The sequence below is a fragment of the Natrix helvetica genome (assembly GCF_964273705.1).
Source record: "Natrix helvetica genome assembly, chromosome: Z".
NCBI lineage: Eukaryota > Metazoa > Chordata > Lepidosauria > Squamata > Natricidae > Natrix > Natrix helvetica.
The window spans coordinates 35,948,379-35,962,442 of record NC_138554.1 but is presented as its reverse complement, the minus strand read 5'-3'; the positions used below and the strand labels follow the sequence as shown (position 1 = coordinate 35,962,442).

Here is a 14,064-nt window from a genome sequence, read left to right as displayed (position 1 = left end):
CACATCAATTGATCATTATCAGTTAACAACCACTGTTGTGAGGATGGAACAAAAAGTCATTTCAAAACTTTATGGACATCTTAAAGCAAAAATAGCTAAACAAAAAAGTAGGGTGAGGAATTGCCCCGAGATACATTATCTCTCCAGAGGAATACATAGGGGAGAATATCCAGAAATAGTTGGTTACTTTAGTTATGTCTTTCTTTTAAAGATATGACTTTCCTTTTAACACATTCCACTACAGCTAGGCTTCCAAACCAATATGGATTAAGAATCACCCAAAATAGCATTATAATATTTCCCAAGTTCAAAAACTTAGAATTCAAATTACCTTACCAAAGAAAAGGAGGGTTGTATAATATCCTTCCATCAAAGCAGAGACTCTGCATTTCCAGTGGCATAAAAGGCTGGGCCTAAATGAAGGTATGGATAAGGATGAGTTACGTATTTACAGATGAAGTGTTACCTACAAATGGATTTATAATTTGGATACTTCATGGATATTTCATTTTAAAAAAAATACCTTACTTTGTGGATTATCTTTAAAAGAAAATATTAGTGTCAAGAAATCACCAAAGGGCTAGGATGGATGAAGTATCTCACATAAAGTTTCACAAATGGGTCAAGATGAAAGCACCACAAGACTGGAAGGTTTCATATCACTCCCTGAACTTTACCAAAATGGAATCAGAAGTAAACAGTTGTTAAGTAAGTTTCTCCTGTTTTACAACTTTTCTCCCCACAGTTGTTAAGTGAACCACTTCAGTTGTTTAGTAACAGAGTTGTAAAGTGAATCTGGCTTCCCTATTGATTTTGCTTGTCAGAAGGTAGCAAAAGGTGATCATATGACTCTGGAACACTGAAACCATCATAAATATGAGTCAGTTGACCATGGGGATGCTCCAATGGTCATAAGTGTGAAAAAGAGTCACAAGTCACTTTTTCAGTGCTGTTGTATCTTTGAATGATCACTAACCAAATTGCTGTAGGTCAAGGAATACTTGTACTTAATTTAGCCCTGTATTCCCCAAAACAACGCAGGCTCCTGGCTGCTCAACTGATGGCAAGCTACCATCTCATTGGGGAAGTTGCATACGGTACATCTTTGCATCCAGAAACTTATCTGGTCCCAATCTGGGATGAACATGATGAAGGCAGTTCTAACAGCTGTGGCAGTTAATAGATTAAACAGAGGACATCTGAATAGAATATAATTCTTTGTTGGCCAAGTGCGATTGGACATACAAGGAGCTTCTCTTTGGTGCATAAACTCTCAGTGTATATAAAAGCTGTAAGTGATAAGTCATGATCATAGTCATCGTAAAAATAGATAAATCATAAGATACAACACTTAGTGATAGTCATAGGATTTGGACATAAACCTGCCCTGGGCCTCATCGTTGCCCTCAAAGCTGTGCCTTAATTTCCTTTGAGAGAAAGGAAAGCTACCTTCAATTTACCTTCAATACATGGGGCTGCCCTTGAAGAGCATCCGGAAGTTCCAGTTGGTGCAAAATGCGGTGGCCCACATGGTTTTGTACAGACCCTGGTGTGCACATGTATCACCTCTCCTGTGGGAGCTGCATTGGCTGCCAATTTGCTTCTGGGTGCAATTCAAGGTGCTGGTTGTCACCTTTAAAGCCCTTCATGGCTTGGGACCAAGTTATCTGAGGGACCATCTTTTGCCAATCACATCTACCTGATCCATTAGAGCGGGGAGGCAGGGGATGCTGCAGATCCCATCCCCCAGGGAGATACATCTGGTGGGATCCAGAAGAAGGGCCTTCTCTGTGGTGGCTCCCTCTCTGGAACATCATTCCCACAGAGATTAGAATGGCCCCCACTCTAATTCTCTTTCCGAAGGCATTGAAGACCTGGTTCTGCCAGTGGGCCTGGGGAATCCAGAGCGGGATGGAACCCATTAAATGGTTCATGTGATCTGCTGTCGTGGAGGTGATTTTATTATATTAATTTATTGGAGTCTTTTTATTATTCTACTGTTTTAAATGGGGGTTTATACTTTGTAAGCCACTTTGAGTCGCCACGAGCGAATAGGCGGCAATATAAATTCAATTATAAATAAATAAAATAAAATAAAATAAAATAGTAATGATGGGATAAAATACACTCTTGCACTCACTCAACAACATTAAAAAAAAAGCTTGATTTCCTGGCCACAACTTAAAGGTTCTGAAAACAGATCTGGTATTTTTAAGTGAAATACTGTAGCTGATGAATGGCAAGTGTTTCTGGGGTGTGATGGAGAGATAAGAGTTTCTTGTTAAATCAGGGTTTCTCAACCTTAAAAACTTTATGATGTGTTGACCTCATGAAGAGAATCCCCCAAATCAGTGTTGGCGCTGGTGAATTCTGAGCCTTGAAGATTTTGAGGTTGAGAAATCCCGCATTAAAGCATCCTCAATACAGGGTGATTTTTCTCCGCTATAATAGATCCGACGGCCCTGCATCCTCTGTTCTTAAATTTTTTTATCCATCCTTGAGTGCGCAGAGTGTATGCTCCGTGCACCGCACTAGTATACTTCCATGCACAAGATGGGAAAGCTTTCCTGTCCCTCTTTGCTATTTTACACCTGGCCACTCCTCCGAACGCTCAGCTTCTGACCTCATTTCTCCGCTCAAAGATGGCTTGATTTTGTTACCTCCCAACTCCAAACACAAGGAGAGATCGGATTTCGCGACGCTCAGAATCTGCGTTAGAAATTATTTAGGGCGGGACTGCAAGAAGAAACGACAGGAATTGAATCATTTCTAGCCCAGAATCGGAAGAGCTAACCGCTCTAGCTACAGGCAAGAAAGGGGAACCTGAATTGATCTATGGTTTTAACCCTTGCTGCTCTCCATAAATATATTTCCAGGAAAATCAGAGAACAAATCGCCTTTCTCAATCTGCAAAATTGGGAACTGTCGAGCGAGCGGATTCTATTTATTTACTGACGTGGTTTCCCTTGCAAGGCGTCACCGACCCGTGTGCCCATTTCCAAAGCATTAAAGCAAAAGGGAGCATTTTAAAAAAAAACTTGAATTTTTAAAAGAGAAATTTCCTAAGCAAATGGCAGATTTATTTCTAGACCTATGCGGTTTTAGCATCTCCATAGATACAATAAAGGTTTCTTTCGCTTCCCCGGACGTTTGGTATTTACTCGAAGGTAATAATGGTTTTACAGAAAGAATTGCAAGTTACATTTGAAAAAAAAAAGTTCTAAACTTCACCTTTAATATATGGATACACACATACACTCATAGCTATTTTGACTGTTAATGTCATATTGTTGCTAACAGTCAACTCTACCTCTTCAGGGTGATGGCTTCCAAAGTCTGTCTCTCTCACCCTCCCCCAATTGTAACCAAGTCCATCCATTCTCCTGGTCATCCGCTTTTCTTCTCTCTGCCCAAGCCTTACGACTTTCCTAAGGGAACTGGGTCTTATCATAATGTATCCAAATTAGGATAATTTGAGCTTGTTCATTTGCTTTTTGAATAAAAGATAAAAGTTCCCCTTGCACATATATGCTAGATGTTCCCAACTCTAAGGGGCAGTGCTCATCTCCGTTTCAAAGCCGAAGAGCCAGCGCTGTCTGGAGATGTCTCTGTGGTCATATGGCCGGCATGACTAAATGCCGAAGACGCATGGAACGCTGTTACCTTCCCACCAAAGTGGTTCCTATTTTTCTACTTGCATTTTTTACATGCTTTCGAACTGCTAGGTTGGTAGAAGCTGGGACCAATAATGGGAGCTCACTCCATTACGTGGCACTAGGGATTTGCACTGCCATATTGCCCACCTTTCGGATTGACAAGCTCAGCGTCTTAGCCACTGAGCCACCGTTAGTCTTCTTGAATAAAAACTCTTAATTTGTTCAAAGAACTGATAGCACAACCGCACAAATAGTTTTTCAGTTAATCCAATGGTCTATGCTTATATGACACAACAAATAATTAACTATTCTGGTTGGGCTTGCACAGTAAGTTAAGATGTGGTTGACCAACCTGTAGTTCTCTGAATTATATAGATTCAGGCACCCCATGTGTAGAATACCGATTTTATTTTAGATACTTTATTGCAGCTAATACATCTTTCCCCAAATGGTGTCTTCACTAGATTATACTTAGGAATTTTTCATGGCTGAATCAGAAATATATTCAGCTACACTTTTAAAAAACAAATGTGCGACCATGAAATAATCTGAAATTCTAAATTAATTTAGAGGTTTTTAAGAAGAGGTTGGACAATCATTTATCTGAAATTTTATAGAGCAGGGGTGTCAAACTTATGTCATCACATTGTCATGTGACGTATTGGGACTTTCCCCCCCCCCCTTCGCTAAACTGGGCATAGGCATGGCCAGTATGTGACATATCTGGCCCCTGGGCCGGGAGTTTGACAACCATGTTATAGGGTTTCCTGCTTGAATAGAGGGTAATGGTCCCTTCCAACTCCGTTATTCTGTCTGTCTGTCTGTCTATCATCTATCTATCCATACATACATACATACATACATACATCCGTCTATCTATCTATAAGCCAAGTACCATTCACTCATCACAAAATCTCCAGAATCGTAAAGCCTACAAACTTGAAATTTGGCACATATGTTCCTCTTGTCTTCTAGGTGCTAGCGAAGAAAGCATTTTTTGAAATGATAATCAGATCATTAGTATTTTTATACAGTAATTGATACACCCTGATGTTAAGGAGTTCTACTCCCCCTCGCCACCTGAAAAAAACTCTGTTCCAACTGCCAGTTGTCTCAAATTCCGTTACCTCAGTTCAAACTGGCAAGCATCCCACTCCTTCACTCAGGAGCAGTCTGGGGCTCCTTACAGTACTAAACTTTGGTACCTCACCAAAATTTCTGCGCCTACCACCTATAGCACTGCTTCCGGACACAAGTCAGGTGGAGTGATATTTCCTTATGTGTTTTAATCACCAACCACCACTGAACCAACGGATTGAACCGGATTTCTCCTGCATTGCCCGATCATATAGTTTTGTTGCGAAGCACGGGTATCCAGCTAGTGGGCCATATTTGTATGAACCAGCCATCCATTCATTGAAGACTATTTGAGATACTTACTGATGAAGAAATTCTAGTCTTACCTACAAGGAGATCATTCAATCACAGAACAAGATGAAGACATTGTTTAAGAAAATGGCTAAGCAAATAAAACATTTGAACTTAAAATCTGTTTTTACTAATACTTTACTAATATTAAGCATTCTGAAATAATAGCATAGTTGTAACACATAGCTGTAACAGATTAAAATTTCAAAACCTCTGTTAACAAACTGTTATTGTAATCAATTTGTAGAAAATTTACTACACGAACTTATATATCCCAAATCACTCCAGAAGATAGCCATGATTCATTCTGGATCAAATATCTATCTTTATTTCTTAATATCATTTCTTATCAATTTTTCTCTGGTTAAATATAATAGGTCCAATTTCCAAAATTGGTCCCCCAAAAGTCCAGATGAAATTATTTTGCAGTTAAATGTGATAAATCCATCCATTAATCACCTTTGATTTTCATAGGGAAAAGCAATTTATCCCGTCTACTCAGTCAGATTTTTGATGTTGTGAAGGAATGTAGGCTTGAACTTCAAAGAGGGGTCAAATCAACTCAAGTTAGTTCTAAGTCTGCAAGCATTAGGCCTGTAGATTCCTTATTTCTTTTCAGCAAATCTACTGCTTTCAAATTACATTCCTTTTGTGAGTCTGATTAATATATGGTTAGATATATCGAAACATTTTCTACAATCATTATCATTTTATCAAACTTTTAAATAAAGTTTTCAAATAGGAATTGCATATTGCCAGTCTTTTTTCAAAAGTCAGCCACTTTTACTTATTTATAATCTGATATATTGTGGCTCTGTGTAACTTGGCAATAAATAAAATGTGATTTACATTAATTTCTATAGAATTTCACCTAGGGCTATGGCACCACAAAGAAACAAGAATGACAGTTTCTTAGAAAATTAGATGGTTTTACAGCTCAATTTCCATAGCTACTAAAATAGCTAATTTTTACAATACAACTACGTAGAAATTTTACCTTTTTTTGTTCAATGGAACTTAGGTAATTCTTTCTCCTCCCCCTTTTTCTTTAAAGTATTCCTGTTTGTTTGGCTGATATTGTTGAAATAGATCTTCCACATTCCTTCAGCCAAAAGAGTTTTTGAATTTTGGTTATCAGATTAACAGAATTGGAAGGGACATTGCAGGTCATCTAGTCCAACCCACTGCCCAAGCAGGAGACCCTACATCTGCCTCTACCTAGCATTGAACTCACCTCCTCCTGACGTTTAATTGTTTTTAATCTATGCTGTAGAATTAATATTTGGAGCATCACAGCCATAAGATCTCCCAGAAAAGTCAAGGTACCAGCTGTCTTTCTGTTATTCTTTCCCAGCCATTCTTTTCCTGAAAATTGTTGGGGTTTTTTGGTTTTGCCATTGCTTGAAATTTTTTACATATCCCATGAATTTCATCAGGAAACTTGTGTGAATAGACAATATTAAATTCAAAAAGAACTGTTGTGCTATTTTTAAAGGGAGGAAAATAGTATTTGTAATAATGCCACATCCATGGGGAAAGAAAATTACAAACTATCTGATGGGAGAATTGCAGTTTTGTATTCATCTGAATATATTTTTTTTTATCTTTATGCAATAATTTATCTTTAAAAATGAAATGTCACCATAGATGCACTGAAAATACTGTAATAGGGACACACTATGTTTTTCTGGCAAATTTATATTTTAGGGAGATGGGTAATCTTAAATTCAGTAGTCTTCCTTTTGGGTTAATTTGGTAATTAAACTGAGATCAACAAGTAATAAATATTTTATCATTTCCCAAACTGAGATTCTGGACACAGGCTGCAGACTACTGTGGAAATTGACATGGTCAACTGATAACATGAAAACTGATAACATGAGAACTTGTCTGTTTTTTAAAAAACAAGTTATTCCAGAGATTAAAAAACAAGTTATTCCAGAGAAAAAATTTAGTGTGTGTGTGCGTGTGTGTATTGTGCACCTATAACCAAGGACTTTGACAATGATTAGTTTGTTCTCCTATAGCAGAAGTATCCAACTTGGGCCACTTTAAGACTTGTGGACTTCAATTCCCAGAATTCCTCAACCATCCAGGTTGGATACCTCCCCCCACCCACCCAATTGCTTTGAAATAGGTCATATTAACTAGTGTTTATATTAGAGTTAATAACAATGTTTCTACTTTCACCGGGAGAGATTATTTTGTGAATTCCTAAAGTTTTGGATTAAAATTTCGATGAACTCTTACCATTAATGACTGAAGGTGATTGTGTTATAATTCAAAACATATGAAAGGGATGCATTTTTTATCTTTTGGGGAGTTTAAAGTGACACAATCACATGTTCTTATCTCCCCACCCACAATACATTTATTAGAAAAAGGAGCTGTCCCAACACACAAATTATTAAAACTACACACCACAATTATTAGAGTCGGTTTTGTTCTATGAAGAGAAATAAGAAAAGTTATATTTAATATATACCAAGATAAGATTTGTCTCCTTCATTACAAGGAGGGAAAGACTTTTAAGTAATGAAAAACAGCAATTATAGTTCTCATCTCAATTGTGTCTTATCTGCAAAAATCCAGATTTACTAGATGGCTACAAAAAGCAGGAAGTTATGAGCTGCTTTATGAAATATCGCTCACAGAATAATCAGTGCAAAGTCCTTTTGTTTTTGCAATTAAAGAGAACTTCTTGAGAAGGCATTTTTTTAATTATTTGTTCTAAATATTTTGTTTCAGATGAGGAAGCAAATTCAATGCAGTACTATAATTATGTTTGCAATCATATTCTATTTTTTTCAGTTGGGTCTATTTGTTATATTCGATTGCTAACTGCTTCGGCTAGAAAATCCAGATACAAATCTTATTTAAAAAAAAAAAAATACTTCTGCCGGCAATCATTTAAAAATAAGCCTACAAAATGCTTTCATGCAATTCTTTGAAATTTAATTATATTTCAGTGAAGTCATACACAGGTTCAGACTGTAGCGAGAGATTTATTGATGAAGAAATACAAATGGCTGCTAAAGCTTCTAAAGCTACAAAAATGGTACAACAGGTTATCACACAAAACAAAGCAAGAATGGACTTTCTCTAATTCTTTAGTTTTGCTAGTTCTGATAGTAGCACTTATGCAAACAGATGATTTCCACATATGTTGAATTTTGATTGCTGTAATTTTCAGCTATTACTGTTTTGGAGACACATGGAAGAAATAATTTTGTCCGCATGATGTTGACAAAAGATGATTTATATGTGGTTCATGCAGTTAAGAGACAGGCTTTGCAAACAGATTCAGAGATCCCATTTAACCCTAAATAAATGTAGGCATGTTCAATATTCTTTCTATTCAGAATGCCACTTAGCTGAAGCAAAAAAACTGAAGATAAATCAGGAGGAGCAGAATAAGCACAGGAAGTACTGCTTTGATATCCTGTAGTTCTGGGTTTTTCAAAAGGGCAGACCAGATCTCAGGAAATGTCTTGCTCTGTAGTTTTAGCCTACATCCTCTTCTTCTCTTTTAAATTAAAATGCAGAGGAAATGTATTGGGGAGGGGGCAGTAAACCGGGGAGATGGTATCTCCTTCAAACATTTCAGAAAGAAGTTATTAATTATGACTGATTAAATTGCTATCCCACTTCCAAATTAACACCACAGGCCCAAATGAGGCTCACAGTCATACAACAGAGAAAATAGCTAACAATTACAGTAACAGCCATTTAAAAATGATAGTAGAAATGGGAAACAACTAGGTTAAAGGAACTGTTTACAAAATAGCAGAGCACTGATGTGAAGAGATCAGGAGTTGCTGGTATTCACATTTCCCACTCCTTTTTTGTGTGTTCTTTCACTTTTAAAATACTTTGTGAATCTTTAAGAATTATTTTGCCATTGCCCAAGGAAGGAGAACAAATGATGAGAGGATGATTTCACGTTACCAGTACTGTCTGTTTGGTGTATCAGGATGTGTAATCACGTTTCAGACATTCTCCAAAAAACTAACATTGGAAGTGGTAGGTCTACTTGGTAAATTCAATATTCAATATTGTGGAAATTGAAGTACCTTTTTGAAGATACATACCTGTAACTCTGTAACTTTTTTGTGGGCTGATGGGCAGCATCCTCGCAACACAATTATCCTAAGCTTCCCATAAGTTTCAGTAAGATTATTTCGCCAACCACAGTCTCTTCATGGAGCAGAATGTATCAGGGAAAAGACCAACCATCTATGCTGGGAAGCTGGATTTGTAGAGGCATATCAAAGAGCAGGGATTTAATCGAGTAATATAACTTCCAAGCAGGCCTGATTCATCCTTGTTCTTGCATATAGATGTAAATTCTGGATCTTTATTCAGTTGAGAACTTTACTTTTCACTTGCTCAAGTGTCATATCAAAATTCCACACTATCCAGCAGTGTGTCTATCACAAAGCAAAAGTAAAGTTAAGGCAAAATATGTTTATTTGTATAAGACTTGTATAAGAAATTGAGTTTCTGAAGTCTGCCTTTTCAGTGCGAAATTATGTGGTCAATTTGCTTCTCTGTATTGATTTTTTAAAACTCTCTTTCTGTGTTAAGATCATGAGAAGTGTTAATACCACTTTATAATGCCTTGGTAAGGCCACAATTGGAATACTGCATCCAGTTTTGGTCACCACGATGTAAAAGAGATGTTGAGATTCTAGAAAGAGTGCAGAGAAGAGCAACAAAGATGATTAGGGGATTGGAGGCTAACACATATAAAGAATGGTTACTGGAATTGGCTATATCTAGTTTAATGAAAAGAAGGACTCAGGGTGACATGATAGCAGTGTTGCTATATCTCAAGGGTTGCCACAAAGAAGAGGGAATCTAGCTATTCTCCAAAGCACCTGAGGGCAGGACAAGAAGCAATGGGTAGAAATTAATCAAGGAGAGAAGCAACCTAGAACTAAGGTGAAATTTCCTGACAGAACAGTTAATCAGGGGAACAACTTGCTTCTAGAAGTTGTGAATGCTCTGACACTGTTAGTTTTTTAAGATGTTGGATAACCATTTGTCTGAAGTGGTGTCGGGTTTCCTGCCTAAGCAGGGGGTTGGACTAGAAGACCTCCAAGGTCCCTTCCAACTGTTATTTTGTGTGTGTGTGTGTGTGTGTGTGTGTGTGTGTGTGTGTGTGTGTGTGTCTGTGTGTGATGGAGAATTTTGTTGATACTTGCAGATAGGCTTATGGGTCCAACTTTCTAAGGTGGGCACTTATAAGGTCTCATAAGCATCATGTGAGTTTTCTGATGAGTGCTAAGACCAGACCTTTGTCGGAAACTCTTCCCGCATTCCATGCAACGGAATGGTTTCTCTCCTGTGTGGATTCTCTGGTGGATGGTGAGGTGTGAGCTGACACTGAAGGTCTTGCCACATTCATCACATTTATAAGGCCTTTCCCCTGTATGGATCCTCTGGTGAAGAATGAGGGTGGAGCTCTGGCTGAACCTTTTTCCACACACCTGGCACTCATACGGTTTCTCTCCTGTGTGGATTCGTTGGTGTTTAGTCAGATGGGAACTAACAGAAAAGCTCTTTCCACAATCGGTGCACTTGTACGGCTTCTCTCCTGTATGGATGCGACGGTGGAGGACAAGTGTGGAGCTCTGGCTAAAACTTTTTCCACAGTCATTGCACTCGTAGGGCTTTTCACCAGTGTGAGTTCTCCGATGAATCGTAAGGTGGGAGCTGACGCCAAAGCTTTTCCCACAATCGGAGCAGGGGTATTGCTTATCAGCAGAGAAGAGAGATCTCTTAGGCTGGGCAAGGCTCTGCTGAGTGTGGGAAAGACTCTGCTGGATCTGGCCAAGGCTCTGCGGAGTCTGGACAAGGCTATGCTGAGTCTGGGCAAGGCTCTCTCCACACTGGATGCACAGGCTGGGACCAGGCCCCATATGAATTCCATGGGGTGGGATGGTGGCATTGTGTTTTGTCACTGGAGGAAGAAGAGGTGGCTTCACCCATCCTTTCCCTGCCTCTTCACTCGGCTGCCCAGCTGAAGGCTGTCCCCCATAGGCAGAGCCCTCAGGCCGCCCTTGGACTTGCTTCTGCATACCCTCAGGCCCGCCTGGCTGTGAATTTGTATTCATGGTTCCTCCGTCTGCCAAAAGAAAGAGAGTGAAGCGAGCAGTGGTGGTGGGGAAGTAACAGCCATTCATGCTGTGTTATTCTAAGGAAGGTAGTGGATACTTTACCAGGCTGCAGGTTTATTTTTTAGTTGTACTGCCTATCCCAGGCTCTGTGGAAGAACTGGATCAGGATTATTTAAAAATACCTCTCCCCTCTGCTAATGGTATAACTTAAGACACCTTCTCGGCACATTCAAATCTGAGCAGTGACACAGAAGATGACACAAACAGGAGGTGCTAACCGTTTTTGCCAGTTCCTGACATTTGGTGGCTAACTCACAGAATTCTATTAAATTCTACAAGAATGTTTGAAATGATCCAGAAGCTATGAAATTATATAAATATTCAGAGACATTTGTGAACATAGTATAATGCAATTTTCCATGTTACAGAATCTGTCCTGCTTGATGAATAATTCAAAGGCTTAACATTTTCTGAAAGCAAAAAAACTAATGTAATTATGCTAATTTGTTTTGGGATTCTCAGTTCAAATTAGCCTCAATATTATAATTTAAAAAGAAAAGAAAGAAAAATAAAAGTCCTTACCTAGTGACAGTAGAGTCCCAAAATTGTCCTGCACAATGTCCCTGTAGACAGGTCTCTGGCATGGGTCCAGAAGGGCCCACTGTATCTCAGCAAAATACATCATTCACTTCTGCAGAAGGCTCTGGCCTCTGAAAGAATAATTTTCCCTGCTCAGAAGCCAAAACTAAGTCTGTTGGCCTATAATGATGGGCCTTTCAGCCACAGTACTAACAATTCTGATTTCACACTAGTTAGCCATTGGTTTGCTGGCTCCATAAAGTGCCCTCCACTAGTTGTTGGATTGCAATGCCAATCAACCCCAGTCAACATTACTGATGACCAGGGATATTGGGAATTGTAGTCTGTGCCAATCCTACAACAGTCCTACTTACCTGTCTTGCTGTACTTCCTAGCACTGTTAAGATTGTCTGGAAATTCAACAGGTGAAGCTTTTCCTGGCCCAGGAAGAGCTGTTAGGAGGAAAACTCCACCAACTGAATTTCCCTACTCATGCACTCATCCTTAAGAACTGCCATTCTCCAGTTCTGGAAGCGTTGTTGCTCTTACTGCTTTGCCCTCTTAATCCAGGCCTCTTGATTGTGAGTCTATTTCACAGCAGCAAGTAATGGGGGGGGGGGGGGGTGAGAGAGACACAACTGTTGTTTGAAAGAGGCGCCGAAGAAAGTGCCACGCTTTGCCTCCTCTCGTTAGTGATAGGTTTCCCCCCCCCCCCTCCTCCCTCCCGCCTCACCGAGGAAGTTGCCTGGCTGGACTTTGGCCAGTGCCCACTCCCAATCACCTCGAGTTACCTAAAAACGACTCTGAGTCCCCGAGCTGCCGACTTCAGAATCTTGCCTATCAAATGAAGAATAAATAAAGGCGAGACTCCGCGTTTCCCGATTTGGTACAGCGGCTTGCTGGCTCTCGGGCTGGGTCGATTCCGGGCGGCTGCTACGAAAGCAGAAGAAGAAACAGCAACAACAGGACTCGCTCTCTCTGGTTCTGACCTGGGAAGTTCAGCCCCCAAAATCGTCAGCGGCAGCAGGCGTTGCAGTAGCAGCAGCAGCAACGGTGGCGGCAGCCAAAGAAAAGAACAGCCGCTTTGCGCTCTCACTCTCTCTCTCTCTCTCTCTCTCTCTCTCTCTCTCTCTTGACAATGGCCAGAGCCCTCTAGCAGCATCGCCTCTGCCTTGCACGCGGAACAAGCCCAGAAAAAAAAAAAGAGGGGGAACCGGCCAGAAGCCTTCCACCCAGCCTTGGGGATCCCCCCCCCCAAGAAGAGAGTGAAATCCCATAGAAAGGGTTGAAGAAAACTCTGCCTCTATTGTTGCTTTCTCTCTGTCTCTGTCTCACACACACACACACACACACACGAGATAAACCTTATTTTGCACAGCGCGGTGCCTGTTCAAACTTTGAAGCGAAATGCAAAAGGTTGCGTTTTGGGGTGTGTGTGCAAATGAGGCAATAAAGTCATTTGTTACATCGGTAGAACATGATCGATCAATTATCTGTTAATCGAATGGGGCTGGGTTGTTTATTCATTCCCTACACTTTAACCAAGTTTTAAGGGTTGTGGGTCACTCCAACAAAAAGCATTCATTTCTTGGGGTTCCAGGAAGCAATTTGTACTTGGATGATCCAGCTTCAAAAGTTGATTAAAATGTGGATGTGATAGGAGTAAGGTATGCTTGCATGCAGGAGCCAAGTTCTTTGATAAATTGTCCAGTTGCTGAGAGGCAGAAAAGGCCATACAATAACTGTACCATCACTTTTTATTTATTAAATTCAGGCAACATCACATTCCATTTCGATTTATTTCATCGGTTTGTTCCTCTGAGAAATACAATTAATATGAGAAAGGCAGATGGGTTTTCTGATGTTTCAGTTTTCTTTTGTTTTCCAAGATCTGTCTTTACTGACATATTCCATTAAAAAATAATCTATATTCTTGATGGAATATTAGCAAGGAAGTCTTGCTATGGCAACATCTCTTGAACACTTATTCTGTTGCGTTTGGGATTCTTTAATATATTTGATATATTTATTACTATGAGACCAATTATGAATCTATTGATTTTAATTATAATTCCTTGGGCCCTTTTTTAGTTGTAGTGATCTCATATATTTTATTGGATTTGCAATTTTTTAAACTGCTTATTGCCGAGAGAGCTTTGGCTGTGGGAATTTTTTATTAAATACTATAAATGTAAAAATAAAAATTGAGAGTTTTAGGATCCAAGTCAGGATCTATTTGAATGCCAACTCCATGTATCAGACTCCAAATCTGAAGAAAT

General features: G+C 39.4%; 1 protein-coding gene and 1 long non-coding RNA gene across 10 annotated transcripts in view; both read right to left on the bottom strand.

The window, feature by feature from the left end:
- Positions 1-2,762, bottom strand: part of LOC309401099 — a 31,888-nt gene extending 29,126 nt beyond the window's left edge. For all 4 annotated transcript variants that reach the window (XR_014176754.1, XR_014176755.1, XR_014176756.1 and 1 more), the window contains exons 1-2: positions 2,624-2,762; positions 337-413 (exon numbers count right to left, since the gene is read on the bottom strand). This is a non-coding gene — a long non-coding RNA (uncharacterized lncRNA). The remainder of the gene's footprint in view (positions 1-336; positions 414-2,623) is intronic.
- Positions 2,763-7,633: 4,871 nt separating this feature from the next.
- On the bottom strand, positions 7,634-13,172 carry LOC309382041 (zinc finger protein CKR1-like). Of its 6 annotated transcripts, XM_081933487.1 has the most exons (5): positions 13,150-13,172; positions 12,577-12,718; positions 11,789-11,914; positions 10,383-11,214; positions 7,635-9,774 (listed from the first exon to the last, which is right to left on the bottom strand). In XM_081933487.1, exons 3-5 carry the CDS (start codon positions 11,889-11,891, stop codon positions 9,696-9,698), a joined length of 1,014 nt encoding a protein of 337 aa, XP_081789613.1. In that variant the 5' UTR covers positions 11,892-11,914; positions 12,577-12,718; positions 13,150-13,172; the 3' UTR covers positions 7,635-9,695. The 6 variants fall into 6 exon arrangements, with proteins under 6 accessions (XP_081789614.1, XP_081789613.1, XP_081789618.1 ...); XM_081933488.1 differs by lacking the exons at positions 12,577-12,718; positions 13,150-13,172 and adding an exon at positions 12,775-12,886 and having other exon boundaries at positions 7,634-9,774; positions 11,789-11,916; XM_081933492.1 differs by lacking the exon at positions 13,150-13,172 and having other exon boundaries at positions 12,577-12,768.
- Between the last annotated feature and the right edge of the window lie 892 nt (positions 13,173-14,064).